Here is a 15,667-nt window from a genome sequence, read left to right on the forward strand (position 1 = left end):
TTTTTTATTAAGTCAGTTTATGACTTCAGTAATTTCTTTAATTGGGCTTACTCTTAACAAAAGATGTCTTAAAATTAAAAGCAGCTTCTCAGCCAAGTTAACATTCAAGCACAATTAAGTTTAATATGATGTCAGGATGTGAGGAAATAAAAGGCCTTTTTTGGCAGCAGCAGATCAATTATTGGAATGCAAAACCATGTGGAATACAATAATAGATTTTTTCTCAGTGATGTCCCCTAGCTGCAAACCCATAACCACTTCATTAGGTGTTTATAAATACTAAGTGGCTTCTGAAAAGTATTATTTAAGTACTTTGTAGGTGATGCTGTTGTAAAAACTACTCCTGTACATATGCCTGAGAGTATTGGTTGACTTTCCATGGTCTATGCTGACAAGGGCTTTGATAAAAGACCAGCCGTGGTCCTTGGGCAGGTATGGGGCTGTGCCAGTGTTAGAAATGCATCTTCTGGGATTCTTCCCCTCCTGAATTTTCTCTGCCTGTGAATTGCTGAGTCTCCATGTTAGCAATCACAGGCTGCCAAAGCTGTGGCCTGTTTGCTCAGGAGCAGGCTCTTTTGGGTAGCATTTCAAATCTCCATATTCTGTGGATTTGGGCATTAGAACATCAAGTCAGGGAAACTGAGCTCTCAGGATCCCTGGGGAGTTTTGTAGGATGCAGTGAAGTAATTCCAGGGTTTTAGAAAGATGATAAATCTCTCAGGGAATTAAGATAAAGTACTGTGAAAGCTCATTTTTCAGAGAGATGCATGTGCCACTTGCACCTCCAGCAGAAGCTTGTGCCAGCGTGTTTGCTGCCAGCTGCTGCCACGCTGTGTATCCTGCACCATGAAGGTGTCTGAGGTGGGAGATGACTTTTATATACCGTGACAGATATCAGTTACCCAAAAGGTTGTGTGATTCAGTAACATGAGATGGGTTGGGCGGTACCTTTCTGGCAGACAGCATCTCACAGGATGTGTGTGTTCGCCTCCAGCACCTGACAGGTCCACAGCTCAGGAGTGGTGGTAAAGGGGTCGCCAGTACCGTCACCTGGGGCTCTGATTTTAGCAACAACCTGGGCTCGAGTGGCACTGTGAATTTGGGGAATTTCCTCCCCAGATATCACTAGCACACACTTGTGTTTCTACATGGCTGTCATGCACCTGGCTATTGCACCTAGGGGATGAAATGCATCTAGTGAGAGGCCGGCAGGGTCTCTGAGCTGCAGGAACTTGCCTCTCCTCAGATTTGGCAGAGCCTAAATAGAAAGAAAAAAATTTCCTATATTAGTCTCTCTGCTAAGGCAGAAGCTCTCTTGATAACACTATCTGAGTGGGAAATGCAGCCTGTGCCCTGTTCCACTGTCACACACAGCCCAGTGAGGCTGCTCTGCTCACTTGAATGCTTGAGCCTGCTGCAGAGGACGGCAAAAGATTTCAGCAGAGATGAGATTTTCCTGGGTACTTCAGCTTGCTGCAAAGGCACTGTGCTTTGTGTTGTGAATCCTCAGTGACAGGGTTCAAGTGTGGCCTTGGTGGCGAAGAGCAGTCCCAAATTAATGCTTTCCCATCGTACATCATCCTGGCTGAAGGATGTCTCATCCCAAGAGAGGGCCAGCAGTGAATGAAAGCTTCAGGTCACGGAGGGAGGGAAGAGCCCAGGTCCGGTGAGCTTGGAGCAGACCTGTCGGTCAGGGCACAAGCAAGTGCTCAGGAGGATTTTGGAGTCTGGGGCAGGGCTGCAGGAGGATGCCGCTAACAAAAGCAGTATTGAAAACATTTCTTTCCTTAATTCACTTATGTTGACAGGTCAGACAGAGAAGGGATGAGTTTAGTTAAAGAAATAGCTTTCCAGGACATCAGTGGATTGGTAAAATATAATTATATTAAGAGATCATTCCAGTGCTTGAATGGCACTAATAATTGTGTGGGAATCTGAGGCACAAAGAGATTAGCAGCAACCTTTATTTCCTGAGCAGATTGTCTGTTGAGATTTCATTACACGAACTAAATGTTCCTGTATTAAGAAGTAATTGTGCAGTTTTGTCCAGAGGGAGTCCTGGGCAGGAACTGTGCACAGCCCCATGGATTCTTTGCAGCAGCAGAACTGGGAGAACTGATTCCTCTAGGAAAGTAAATTTTGCAAATTTTTATTCCAAGCAAATGGGAGCAAACAGATTCCTGTTCCACACCGGGTGCCTCACTGGGGTAGATATTTGGGAGGAAGGCAGAGGAGTTACTGTGACAAGTGGGTACAGAGTCCCCCATAGACACAGGTCCACCCTTGGGGGGGACGCACAGGTTCCCCTCAGGGAAAAGCCAAAATAACGTGTGAACTTGTCCCAGCTGCGTGAATGCTGAAGATGCAGAGGTGTGTGGATGCCCTGAGTGGCACCAACCATTGCCTTCTCCTTAGGCTGTCCCCACCAGTGGCAGGGGGATGCTGAGGGGGCAGGTGTCTGGCATTAAGCCTGCAGAAATCCTAAGTGTATCCTTTGTCCTTTACATTAAAATCTTCTTTCTCTTTTTTTTTCCTGCTTCCTCCCCTGCCTCGTCCTCCCCCTCTTCCAGCAACGTGGACACCAAGGAGCTGTGTGGTGAGTGTGGTTCCTCTCTCAGGACAAGCGCAGTTGCTACGTGCATGTGTGCTTTCAAAGGATGTGTGAAACCTGTTACAAAGCTGGTGGTGCCGTGGCCGCTGCGGAGCTGGGGGTTCTCAGCACTTATGCTGCTTCATCCCTTAGTCCACAGGAAAACTGGCAAAGCTTTTCTTCATTTTCTTGCAACACAGACGGGGTCAGAGCTGAGCGGAGCACATGGTCCCATTCAGTGACAAGCAGAGTTTAATTTCTGGCAGTGTCGTGGCTTCCAGCTCCACTCTGAAGTACAATAAAGCAGTATCCCTCTGCAGTACCCATAATATGTTTCTCCTTAGGCAAACCTTAGTGTTTCCCAGCAGGCTGCCTAAGGTGTACACCACCTCTGCTATACCTCCCACAGCTTGCAGAAATTAAAAGCTGAAAAAAAAATCTCTGATAGTGTTTTGTCCCACACCTTGACCAGAAAGGGTGTATTTCCTGACAGGATTTCTGAAGGGCTTTGCCTCGATAGGTGACGACACAGGGCTCCTGCTGCTCACTTGGGTGTATTTTTCCATGGACATGTGTTATTGGGAAATGTTTCCTGTGCCCCAGCTTTTTGGGAGGAGATGGGGAGACAGAGGTAGGTGGCCTTGCAGAGAGCTGATCCACCTCTTCTCCTCCCCTCCCATGCCAGGACGCTGAAGAACACATGAAGCCATCTCAGCAGGCCCTCATCATTTACCGTCATCGCTTTGCCACTAATTACAGCCTTCAGAGGTATGGCTGAGCCAGAAAGGGGCTTGCTGGGGTGCCTGTGCCAGCACCAGACAGTTATTTGTTACTCCCAACACCTTTAAGACCTTTCTGTCCATCAGAGCCTGCCGGGTCTGCCTAGGGTTTTGCTCCTCCCAGTGTACTTAGCCCCTGCCAACACTCTGCCCTTCTCACCACAGCATGCAGCAGGATTTTGAGCATTCAAGCCTGCAGCACACTTTTAGCTAGTTATCCTCACTTCTTGTTGTTTTGGTACACAAGAATCTAAATCTTCCATAAAATCCTTTTGGTTTGCTGACAATAGGGTGGGCTTGTTCCCATCACTCCTTTCTTATTGCATTAGGTGTCCTTGCCAGCTGACCCAAGAAACCAAACCCTCACAGCCTGTGCTATCAACTTTACCAGGAAATGCAAGGGTAGTAATGTCACTGCTTGACCCCACTCTGTTTCCTCCATCAGTCTGATAAAATCAGAAAATCACATGGCTGTCACTCAGCATGATCCCACCTCACTGCCTCTCTCAGAGGGGCAAAGCTGCCAGGAGAGGAGGGAGATAAAGCCATCAGCTCCTGTGGGAAGCTGGGGGAAGGATTGATCAGCACGAGATCCTGCCTAGATCCATTATCTGCTGAATACCTGCCCTTGCCTGCAATTTATTATTTGCTTGCTACTCTTCTAAGTGTTAGTTTAAATATAAAACCTCATTTTGGCTAAATGGAAGCTGTGGTCTCTCTCTTGAAACGGGTTGCATGTTGCAGGAAGTTGAGAGCATCTTAAAAGGGATTTCTTGATCCCTGCAGCTTATATGAGAAATTTTATATGGCTTAATCTGTATCAGCTAGTATCTTACAAAGTTCTGTTGTTTTTTTTTTTCTTTGCCAACTAACACAACAGTCACCAGCACCTAGGCTGACTTAAATGTGACTGTGTAGCCCCTCACCCCCAGAGGAGCTCCCAGTCATAAGACAGCTTGCAATGATTAATATACCCAGAAAATGCATGTACAGCTACCAAATTGTACCTACCACCCTTCAGATTAAATGAAGCACACTGACATCACATGCAATGGAACAAGCTGCCCGGCCAGCTGAGATGTGCTCTAGAAATGGGAGATGCACAGTGACCCAGGGCAGACTACTGAGCTGGTGGGCAATGGCTTTGCTGGGGAAACATTGGGTGGGGGGCACCCACCTCTTCCCACACCAGCCCTAGGTTCAACGGGGCTCATCTCCTGGGCGCTGATTCCACTGTTGTCCACAGACGTGTAGGAACCATCAGCAAGAACCATGCAGGATAGGAAGAGCTGATCTCAGATGTTCATGTGAATAAATAAGATTGAAATGGTAGCACTGAATACTTCGGTTAAGTCAACGCTGTTCTCCTCCCAGGTACTCCTTGGTCTGGAGGGCTGTGCTTTGCCCACAGTAGCTCATTTCTCCTGAAATGTATGGGTTCAGCTTTTTATTTTGAGACTTATAAAAATAGTTTTTCTTTACCTTTAAAGATTTGCTCAGTTTTTCTTTCCCAAGTAAAGTAATGATAAGAAGAATAACACAAGTAAATATGCTGCAGTGAGAACAAGCTGTTTGGTTTATCATGGAACAGCAAACAGCTGCTGTCAATCATGCTGTGACATTCCAGTTTCTGCCAAAATCTTCTTCCCTTTGGATATGTTCACAGGCTGTAAATAGCTATAGGCACTTCTAATTAAGCCAAGAGAACCTAATTAGTGGGATTGTTTCCTGGAGTTTATGTCTTCTTGTATTCCGCAGAGATGTCACCTCGGTGTGAAGCTTCGTGTCTTAGCACTAAGGAACAGCACTGGTGGCTTTTAAGGAACAGCTTTTAGCTGTAGTCTATGTCAATCACCCAGAAACTGGGTAACTTTGCATCTACGCTGCAAATTCACTGCATGCCTTGCTGCCGCGCTTCACATCTCGCTGTTTCTGTTGTGAATGGCCTATTTCAGGACTCTGTAGCTCACGCACAAAACCGTACCAGGGCTCACAGGGGACATGGAGTCATGGGCTGCTTGGGGACACACCAATTTTGGCTGTATTTTACATCAGTGAAGAGTGGCTGAGATTGAGGGTGGCTGCTGCCAGAGCTGCTGTGCAGCCTGGCATGGATCACTCCATGGGATCACCCCCCCCTCGGGAGGGATGAGGATGGCACAGAGAAAGTGTGGACTCCATCTCTGTGGAGAACATGTGCTTTTGGGCCCAGCTTGCAGCTCCGTTTTCTTCCTTTTGGGGTGTATTTTGCTCTCAGAAGCCTGTGCAACCTGTGATTGTGGGCTGAGGTGCAAATGTGATGGGAATGTAGGAAAAGATGTAAGGCCAGTCTTAGCCCATATAAATTGCGGTGAACCTGGCAGGTATTTGGGTGCTTTGAGTGGTAAAGACTGTCAAGGGAGTGGAAAGGGGATTTCTTTTGAGACTTCTCCCTCCATGTTGGCAATAGAAGGAAAAGAGCCAAAATACGGTCAAATGCAGAAGTGGGGATGGAAATAAAGCACCTGCTAAGTTATTTTCAGTGGGAGCTACTGTGCCTTACATCTCTTTTTTGCAATGGTCCTAAGAATTTCATCACTTCCCATCCCTGCAGGACAAGCTGTGACTTTGTCTCAAGATATAGAATATAAAAATATGCCTAAAACCACCCTCTCATGTTTTTCTTCTCACCAATGAATAAACCTTGCGGTGTCAAACCTTGAAGTGTTAAGTTACATCAACAATTCCCATCGTGTCCCTCTTGGTTTTCCCAGACTATTTTGCTGACCATATGGGAGACTACGAAGATGTCTTGGCCTCACTGGAGACGCTGAACCTTTCCATCCTGAAGGCAATGGACTACACCAAGCGGGTGAGTCCGCCTTACCTGTGCCTTATCCTCCATGGGCTCACAGCAAACAGTGCAAATGTTACATTAACAGAGCATCTAAATCTGAAGGACTTTACCCTGTTCAGCAGCGTTGTCTCCTCGTGCTGTTGCATTTGTGTGGTAAGTGGATTGTCACAGCAACATGACAACAGTGGATTTGTTATGTGTTAACAGCAGATTAATCTTGAAAATCTTGGCCAGATTGTGACCAAGGTGCCAACGTCATGTACAGTAGATGGTGGCATGGAAGCTTTGTTGCAGAGCACCTCAGTCTGACAGGCAGTCTTGGCTGTGCCATGGTTTACTCTCTGGTTGCCTGAGTATGAAGGTGCTCCACTTGTCTTCAGACAAGGGAGTCTTCAGACAAATTGTCTTCAGATGTCTTGGGGGCTCTTAGGTGGGATTTTGAATGCATGAGCTCTTATTAGAGTTGTTGGAAATACTTCTGGAAACATCGTATTATAGAGATGCCATTAAGTACAGCTTCCATGTTGGAAAGCATCCAGAGTTACAGAAATATGGTCACTCGTCTGTGCAGCTGCTGTCTTAGAAACTAGAGGGCTGTGTGTTTGAAGGACTACAGGGGAATCATGCAGGTGCCAAAACTGAGACATAATGTCCTACTTTATATGTGTAGTTTCTTAAAAAATACACCATGTACCTTAATGATACTGTTAATAATGGGCTACTGGACAGTGACACTGATCAAGAAACATATTGAAGTTTATTTATGAATACTGTGAATAGAAAATCTGAACTCATGTACCAGATAAACATCCCCGCTGAGAGGTGCACCATTCATTTGGTGTCTTACCAGAAGTGTTTATAGAGCTCTTGTTTCTTTGAAACCATTTGTCTGTCCTTTTTATACCACTTAATAAAGTAAATGGGCTGTAGTGGTGATATTTATTACCTCAGGATAATCGATCCTTCTCCCATTTCTACTTTCAGTGGTATTTGCATCATTCTTTTATGTTACGAGAGAAAAGTAGTCTTCCTCTTCACTGGTGAGCAGTTATGTGGTGCACTGAGGACCAAGCCAAGGAGGAAGGTTTTGCTTTTTCCAAGCACCTGTAAGGAACTCCCAATTCAACTGCAGCCCTCCTCCGAGTAATCCAAATTGAAATCTCCCTTCCATTTATCTTTGAAGCTAAAGGAGAAACTCAAATTACTCCACATTAAAGATGTGGTAATGATAAGAAGTTGTAGGAGTTAGAATGGGAAACAGCAAATTTCTCTCCCCCCTAGTTGCTGAGTAAAGAGCCTGATTTCTTCGCTTGATCGAAATCCATCCTTTTTAATGTTTGTGAGAAGGACAACATAGAAAGTGAAGCCACATGTTTCACATGTTGATGTCTTGCCATAATAAACTAGAGGCAAAAGTCTGTCCAAGCACTGACCTGTCTGAAGTGTTTGTGAAGTTTTTATCAACATTATGAGAGGGTAAAAATACCGAGGACAACAATAATAGGTTTTTTTTTTTTCCAATTAAGTTGCTGAGTCTGTTCATACTTCATTTATATTCATTATTATTATAGCAAATTTTCTGGCAGTCAGATTTACCAGCTATGTATTTTAAATACATGTTAACATACTAGTAGATATCTCAGTAATTCACTCCAACTTGCTATTTGTGATGCCTTCCACCATTGCTTTTCAAATGTGAGGTTAATATATGTGATATATATATCCTCCAGTATTTTGCAAGAGGAGGATGGCTTATTCCCTGTTTATGAATTGGGCATCTGAGGCATTTCTTACCATGCATAAGAAATTTGCAGCAAAAGCAGGATGGTTATTCATAATCACCATCCATTGCCTTCATAAGATGAGCATCTTTCTCCCTCTTTGATTCAGCAACTTGTGGCAGGATCCACCTGCCTCAACTGCAATGAGTAAAGGTTATTTACCTAAACCTGAGCTGGTCACCTCTATTATGATCTTATGGAGGGAACTGGTGAGATCCAGAGCACTGGAGGCGTCTTCCTCCTGTGACGCTGAAGGATCACAACACTCTTCATGTCAAATGCAGACATTTCCTTTCTAGATGGCTAAAGCCAGACGAAGGGGTGCCATCCCAGCATCCCCTAATCCCCTCATTTTACCAGCCTGTGGGGTGTGTTGCTCTTATCAGTCTAGCAAAATTTTGGCCAAGCGAGCAAATGGAGCAAGACTCCTTCACAGAGAGGAGCTGGCAAAGAAGTATTTAATTAAAAACATCGCTCCCTGCTGTGATTTTGTGAACAAAGTGGTACAAACTTCAGTGAATTATTCAAACACAGGTGCTTTGTTCAAATAAAGAGCTGAAGGGAAAAAAAACAACAAACAAAGCCAAAGCCAGACCATAAAATAAGCTGTTGTAGGTAGTAGAGAAAGTCATCTCCAGTGTCCACATAGGACAGACTTCCAGGCAGCATCAGAAGTTTTTCCTGAGTGCAAACCATTAGTGCTTTTTTTTTGAAATGTGAGGTTTTTTCTCTATATATTTTCCCTGAAACAAGCAAACAAAAAGTTTTTGTTTACTAGACTTTCTGGTTTTAGTGTCAGGACTGCTAAAACAGAGTGTCATAAGGTGGCTTCTTATGATCTGAACTGATAAAATAGTCTGGCTGAGGTCTTCTCACCAGCTTCCAGCTGATGTGTGTTCCCACACCCCACCCCAGCCTGGAGGATGTGGCAGGGGTGTTTTATTTGCTCCAGGCCTGGGACCACACCACAGGATAAGGCTTCAGCCTCAGTGACAAGATCCATCCCAGGACTGCAAAACCTGGTGTGAGCTTCCACTTGTCTGATGAGTCCCCACATAAAGGTCTTCTGCTCCATCTCCTCCGCTTGTGATGCTGTAACCAAGGGCCCCATGCTGATGTCATGATGTTTAGGAGATATGTACATATAAATATATATTTAGAAACACTGGATCAGGGAAAAGACTGCCAAAGCAGAAGGTTTTGGTAGGATCCAAGTGTGGTTTTGTGCCCCCCAATGCTCCAGCCTGTTGCTGTCTCTGAAGCTTTTCCCCGAGGCCAGACCCTGCAAAGGGCTTGGTGCTGATACTGAGCACTGTGACTTGTAACCACACTGCTTTGCTTGTGAGATGCTGCTGCTTCTCTATATTAAAATAAGTATTTCATCATCTGGAGAAAATTATTGATCATTTGAGAGAGTTCCTTATTCCCTCCCTCTCACCTCCATTAAAACAAGTATTTGGTGCAAATGACAAATGAAGTCTAACCTTCTGTGTTGGTTCTCTGAGGAGAGGTGCCTGCTGATGAGAAGGGCTGGATAGCTGTGATATTTAATTGCTGTTTATATTTCTCACCTTAAAAGACAACTGATTATTTCTTGCTCCTAAAAAGAGAAAGCAGCAATTATCTCATGCTGGAGGAGCTCATAAAGTATCAGCAGTAATTAGATTCAATAGTGGAAGGTCTCATACAGCAAAACAAAATCTGTCATTGTAATTATTTTCCAATACAGTGATGTCCGTGCCATGTTGAAATGACTGCCAGTGATGATGGGAAATGCAAAGTTAAATTGTAGAGAAAGGAAATGAACTTTCAGGATCTAAAAAAAACCCCCAAACCTGACAGCAGGAGATGTTCTTATATAATTCTCATTTACTGTTTTATAGTGCAGTTGGCAGATATCAAAACCAACGTGACTGGGAAGAACATGGTTTGTGTGTCTGGTGCAGAAAGGTGTGGGGGGCATATGGTGGGATCTGGGGGACCAGAGCCAAGCAGATCCTGTCCCTCCTGTTCAGTTACTGATCCCCTGCCTCACGCTGCCCGCTGTGGGACGGTGCCCACCCGATGCCTCCACCATACCTGCCAGCCTCGGGGGGGGCAGGGACAGGGGAAGGGGTGACAGTGCCTAGGGAGTTGGTTCTGGGGTGCTGGTTACCACTGAAAAAACCCTCACCCACACACCTCTGGGAAATGTGCTTTATCTTGCTAAAAAAAGCACATTTTGTGGTTGAACCTGAGAAGCTTCCATCATGTGCCACACTGGGGTTGTTCTGTCTTTTGCCAAATAAATATTTTGCAGCACTGAGCATGGAAACATTAGCAAGGCTGACCTTTAGTGGTGAGGCAAACTTTAAAAGTAAGCTGCAAAGAAGTCCCAAAAATGTTGAGTGAGGGACACCCTCAAGGATGAAGCAGCTCAGATTTAAGGTCAGATGGTTCCATCCTGGAGATGCTCCTGTTGGGCACCAGGCAGTTCCACAAAGCACTGATGACCGTCCTTGGTGTGTGCCCTGTCCCAGCTGGAAGGGGAGTGCTTGGAAAGCAAAACTGCCCAGAATTGGAGCTGAAATTCCAACAACCCCCCCATGCACATACTGGAATGAAACGGAGCTGATCTCTCTGGTGCTCATGAACATGGTACAAGGAAAGGCTGCGCCGCTCTGCCTCGGCAAGGGCCAGGAATGGGGAGAGCAGAGCAGGGGAGGGGTGTGCTGACAAAGTAGGGGGCATTCAGAGACTGGCTTCAAGAAGGAGTGAGGGGCAGCAGGAGGCATTTATGGAGGAGGCCTGAGGACCTAGAGGTGGTCCTGGACCTCCCTCTGCTTGATGTTCAGTATCACCTGCAGTCCTGGAGGGGGAGCAAGGGGAGACGTGAAAGACAGTGTTTTATTCTTTGTTTGCTGCCAGCTCTACTGCTAGTCTATCACTTGCCCAAATCCTTTTTTGGGATTTAATGGACCTGAAGAGGAAATGTGACCAAAAGCGATCACACATCACACACCCCTTGAGAGCTTTCTCATGTCAGGGTGCCAAATACTACACATGTGTCGTACGAACAGCCACTGTACCCAAACTAACTGCAAACACATTTTCCCTCCTGAGAATCATTATTTAGATGAGAGAATATGTAAATTATAAAGGAAAAACGGAGTGTAGTGACCTTCAATACCAACTTCTGATGCTCCAGCAGCACTAGGGAGCTCAGGGGTACATACATACAGGTGAATAAGTTTGCATATGTTATTTGTGAGTTTAATTGTTCCAGCTGCAATTCAACCTTCTTGTCTCTGCCTTATGACACGTCATCACAGTGAACAGGAGATACTGGGCTCCTGGGGCTCGACGGGAGCTGCTGCAGCAAACCTCCTCTCCCCGCTGCTGGTGCCGGTGTGGCCATGGGTCTCCCTCAGCGTTCAGACACCTGCAAAGGAGTGTTTGTTTGAGCAGCTCAGCTACAGCCCCAGAGCAAGCACCATCTGCCACCAGTCTTGGCTGCTAAAAATGATGGATGGGTTTTTTTTTTTGTTTTACAGCACAGTCCAGAACAGCAATATAGAATGTTCTCATTTGCATTCTTACCTGCCAAAATTAAGCTTGCCAAATATGGTATTGCTCTTTTTTGAATGATGACACCTCGAGATATAATAGTCAGTAGACATAATCCTTAAAAATAATCTTTTCCTCCCACCCTCCAGCTAAGCCTTTATCTTGTCCTTTCATTTTACTTGAGCAGGTTTTCTCCTGCTCTGCTGAACAAACTTGGTGTTCATACCGAGGTCATCTGAGGCTCCTGCAGCAGAGCTTTGTTGTGGCAGGAGACTGGCCTGTGACAGGGTGTGAGAGCTCTGGGTTGTCCCAAGCCCAAACATCATGAACAGCTCAGGACTTCTCATAGACATCGTGATCTTGCCCCAACTTGGCTTGCACTGAGCTATGATGGTTATGTGAGCTTCAGCTGAGGTTTCCTGGTCTGGGCTTGAAGCCCATGGGGTACCACTGCAGTGCAGCACATGTTTCTCCATCTTTCCTCCAGGGCAAATTCATACCCTACTGCACATCAGGCTGTCCTTTGGAGAAGCGTTTCTCTGGCTTCCTTGCTGCTGAACACGAGAACAGCTTATCTCCTGGTACTCTGTGCCTGGCTGAACCCCAGGGGTTCCTGCACACCTTGTCATCATCTTACCCCTTGGAAGCATTTGGTTCTTTTTAAGGGTCAGGATGTTTGGTTTGCCTTTTCTGTGGGGCTCAGATCATCATCCATCCTCACCTTTGCAGCATGGAGACCTGCCCTGATGGGGAAGGAGTTGTCTTAGGGATTATTAGCTGCTTTTTTGCCCCTTTCTTGGATGGGTCTTTTTATGATGAACCTCCAGCTTTGAAACACTCCTATAACGCAGTTGAAGATGATTTCACAGTGAATGGTTTTGACTGAACAAAGAAAGGAGTGGCGATGGGGTGGTGAATTGGTAAAGTCATCTTTCCACATATTTTTAATGATACATTTATGAACAATTTCAGTATCAATTTCTATAGCCAAAAAATAATGTGGATTTCTGGAGAAGTTATGGAACTTTATAGTTCAATAATAATCTAAAATGAAACAAGGCATATTTGTTTGTTTAGCTTCTCAGAAATATTTCTGCAAGTCTTCTCTGAAATTAAGAAAATATTGCATTGCAATTTAAAACAAAAAGTGCTCTTCCAGTTCTGCAAGAACTGAATTTTTCCCAACTTTTCTGTTCAGGCTCCAGACCAGAAAGCCAATTCTCTGTGCAGTGCCATCCGGAGTGATTTCCTTGTCAGCCCCGCAGGGCTGTGCATGAGATCCAGCTGGGCTGCCAGACTGCCGGGGAGCACAGCGGGGCTGGCAGGGAGATGAGTCTTAGGAAGGTCTCTCTTGGAGCTTATTTTTAGACAAAGATGTTTATTCACTGCTCTTCTGCTTGTCTGTCGCTGCAAAATTCATGTTCCTCCTCTCACTCTGACAAGAAAGAGCATCTTCTCTGGAGGTCCTGCTCATGCCGCCCTGGCTCCAGCTCTCATGGACCTCCTGTAGGATATGGTTTTCCTCATCCTCCGTCTTGTTTTAAGGCTATTGCTCCTGAAATTAGATAAATTGTATGGTGAGGGGAATAAATTCACCAGACATCAATGTTGTGGTCTTGCCAAATAGCCCGAGAGCAGCTTTGAAGGAGTCACAGAAAGGAAAAGCGGGGACCAAGTCAATGCATAACCAGCTGGCACAACCAGGCAGAGTCTTCAGCAGCTTGACCATCCCACGTTGTTACATCTGCAGGGTCTTTTGAGTAGGTCCTGTTTGGAAAACAAAATCTGTACTTCCCTTGGAAAACTGAAATAAAGTATGTATTATTTTACTGCCTTGTGGATACTAAATACAGCTAATTAGGAACTTGCTTGAAGGGAAAGACTAATTATAGCCAGGGTGTTCAGAAGGAGGAGGCCATGCTTTGTTTCCAAGTCAGTTCTTTGCCTGCTCTAAGTGGCCACGGTACAGAAGTGCCATATGCCTCTTGATCCGTAGGGGACCTCAGGGTTGTGCTGTATAGCACATACATGGGCCAACAGTTACCTGTCCTTCACATCCCTGTGGCTGCAATGAGAAATGGTAGGATTATATTGCAGCAAGATTTTCTAATAATGAGAAGAGGAATGTCCTGTGATAAATTGATTGGGAAGGGTCCATGTCAGGAAATCTTCAGGATCAAACAGTGCAAACATGATCTGAGAAGGGTCCGACATTGAGATTTGTGAAAGGAAAATTTTATAGCAAAAGACCCATGTGATGCCATTGCCATTTTTTTTTTAATCTGAACAGGTGTCTCATTTGTTTTTTTAGAGCCGTTCAGGAAGGCTGAGGGTCTTTCATATGTTAATGCTTTCATTTATCAACTATTTAAGTGTCTGTTCTCTTCAGGTTTCTTCTACTGATTATGTGCCAGGCAATCAGTTTTTGGTCTCCACTTTTGAAGGGATTTAAGAGTCAGGGAGAGAGAAAGGAGCAAGAGATAGGTCTGAGTGTTATTCTAATTATAAGAAAATAACTCTTGGTAGAAAACAGGCAATTATGAGCAACGAATTTAAATCAGCCACTCGGAGGTTACAGCACAACACATGCCTGGTTTTTAAAGGGGTGAGTGGGTGGAAGATAACCTCTCCATCATCCTGGGATGAGGTTTGACAGGGGTGTTTCGTGGCATGGCAATAGGTTTGTTGTTGGGATGTTTTTTGTTTTGTTTTTTTTTTTAACTGGAGGAAAAGTGTGGGTGAAACAGAATTGGCTTTGGTTTCCATTTGAAAAGCCTCCTTGGTTCAGTGCCATTGCTCTGTGGGTGTGCTTTGGCCGTGGTTGGAGTTGATAAAAACTGGAGAAGCCATCTATGTCCTCAGGCTTGGTAAATGTCAGCCAATTTGGCCAATCTTGCTGAAAACCAGTGCTGGAAAGCCTCGCTGGTCAGACTGTAATGCTGCAAGGCAAAGGGGAAGGGTGAGGTTGTCACGGGGGGGGTGTCTCCAAGTCTGTGGGTGGCGCAGAATCATTTATATTTTACATCCTGTAGTCTTAATGAGCTCAATAGTGACCTTTAAAAATGCCAGCAAAGAAGCTTTGAGATGCTCAACAACATTGAAAATCTCCTTTGTCAGTCATTTGATACCCCCAGGAACATGACCGTGAGACTCTAGGTTTAGGCATCACTTTGCAATGCCCAGTGAGGGATGCTCGATGCTGGTGTTGGTAAATCCAAGCACTCAATGGCACCAAAATCCCAGCTGTAATTTGCACAGGTAACACATCCCAACGGTGTTTTCATTAACCTGTGCCAGAATTTGGGCAGATTTGGGGCAGGTGCATATGGAAATGGAAAGGTGAAAGAGCTGTGGCAGGGTGTTGAGCAGGCTGTGCCCCAATATGTGCACTGACTGTGCATGGGAAGGTGCATGACAGGCACATAAAAAGCCTGTGATGTGAAGAGGGGGGTGGGATTTGGGGCTTGGACCTTGGCTGGCTGACCAGACAAACCAGCACTGGCAATATTTCCCTAATTACCTATGGCTAAAGCAAGTTGTCCTTTTCCCACCCCTTCCTTCTCTCATTCTTCAATGTCTCTGGCTCATGCCCTGGTTTGTTAAATGGTGACACTTACTGAGGCTCTCCTGAGAGCTGTCTCCTGCAGAAATCTCACGGCCATCTTTTCAATCAGGCTTTTACATTGGCTCCTTGCTGCAGATGTGTGCAGCCGTATATTTGCAGCAGCAGACATAAAGGCGAGGTGGCTGGCGATGTAGCACAGGGAAAGATGGTTTTTTTCATCCTCTTCTGCTTCTTTGGTGGCCACCATGCTCCTTCCTCAACCAAGGCTTGCCAGCAAAACACTGCAGCAGGCTAGTATCTATGATGCTGCTGTGGTTTGAGCCCAAAGGACAACTGAGCACCACGCAGCCATTCACTCACCCCTTTTCCCCCAGCGCTGGGAAGGAGAAAAATGAATCAAAAGGCTCAGGAATCAAGATAAGGACAGAGAGGGTTGCTCACTCGTATGGTCACAGGCAAAAGACAGGGCTCGTTAGGGGAAGAAAAAAGAAGGTATCACTTTAATTCAAAACACAACACACAGAATGAGACTGTGAGAAGTGTTACCACATCTTAAAACCACCTCCCCCC

The 15,667-nt window shown here is 45.4% G+C and overlaps 1 protein-coding gene across 1 annotated transcript in view; it reads left to right on the forward strand.

The window, feature by feature from the left end:
* The window catches only part of NECAB2 (N-terminal EF-hand calcium binding protein 2), an 82,490-nt gene that overhangs the window by 56,393 nt on the left and 10,430 nt on the right, over positions 1 to 15,667 (forward strand). The window contains exons 4-5 of the mRNA XM_026856964.1: positions 2,571 to 2,596; positions 6,123 to 6,220. Of these exons, the coding sequence (XP_026712765.1) occupies positions 2,571 to 2,596; positions 6,123 to 6,220 (124 nt within the window). The remainder of the gene's footprint in view (positions 1 to 2,570; positions 2,597 to 6,122; positions 6,221 to 15,667) is intronic.

Source organism: Athene cunicularia (genome assembly GCF_003259725.1).
Source record: "Athene cunicularia isolate RWA chromosome 11 unlocalized genomic scaffold, athCun1 chr11_part1, whole genome shotgun sequence".
Taxonomy (NCBI): Eukaryota; Metazoa; Chordata; class Aves; order Strigiformes; family Strigidae; genus Athene; species Athene cunicularia.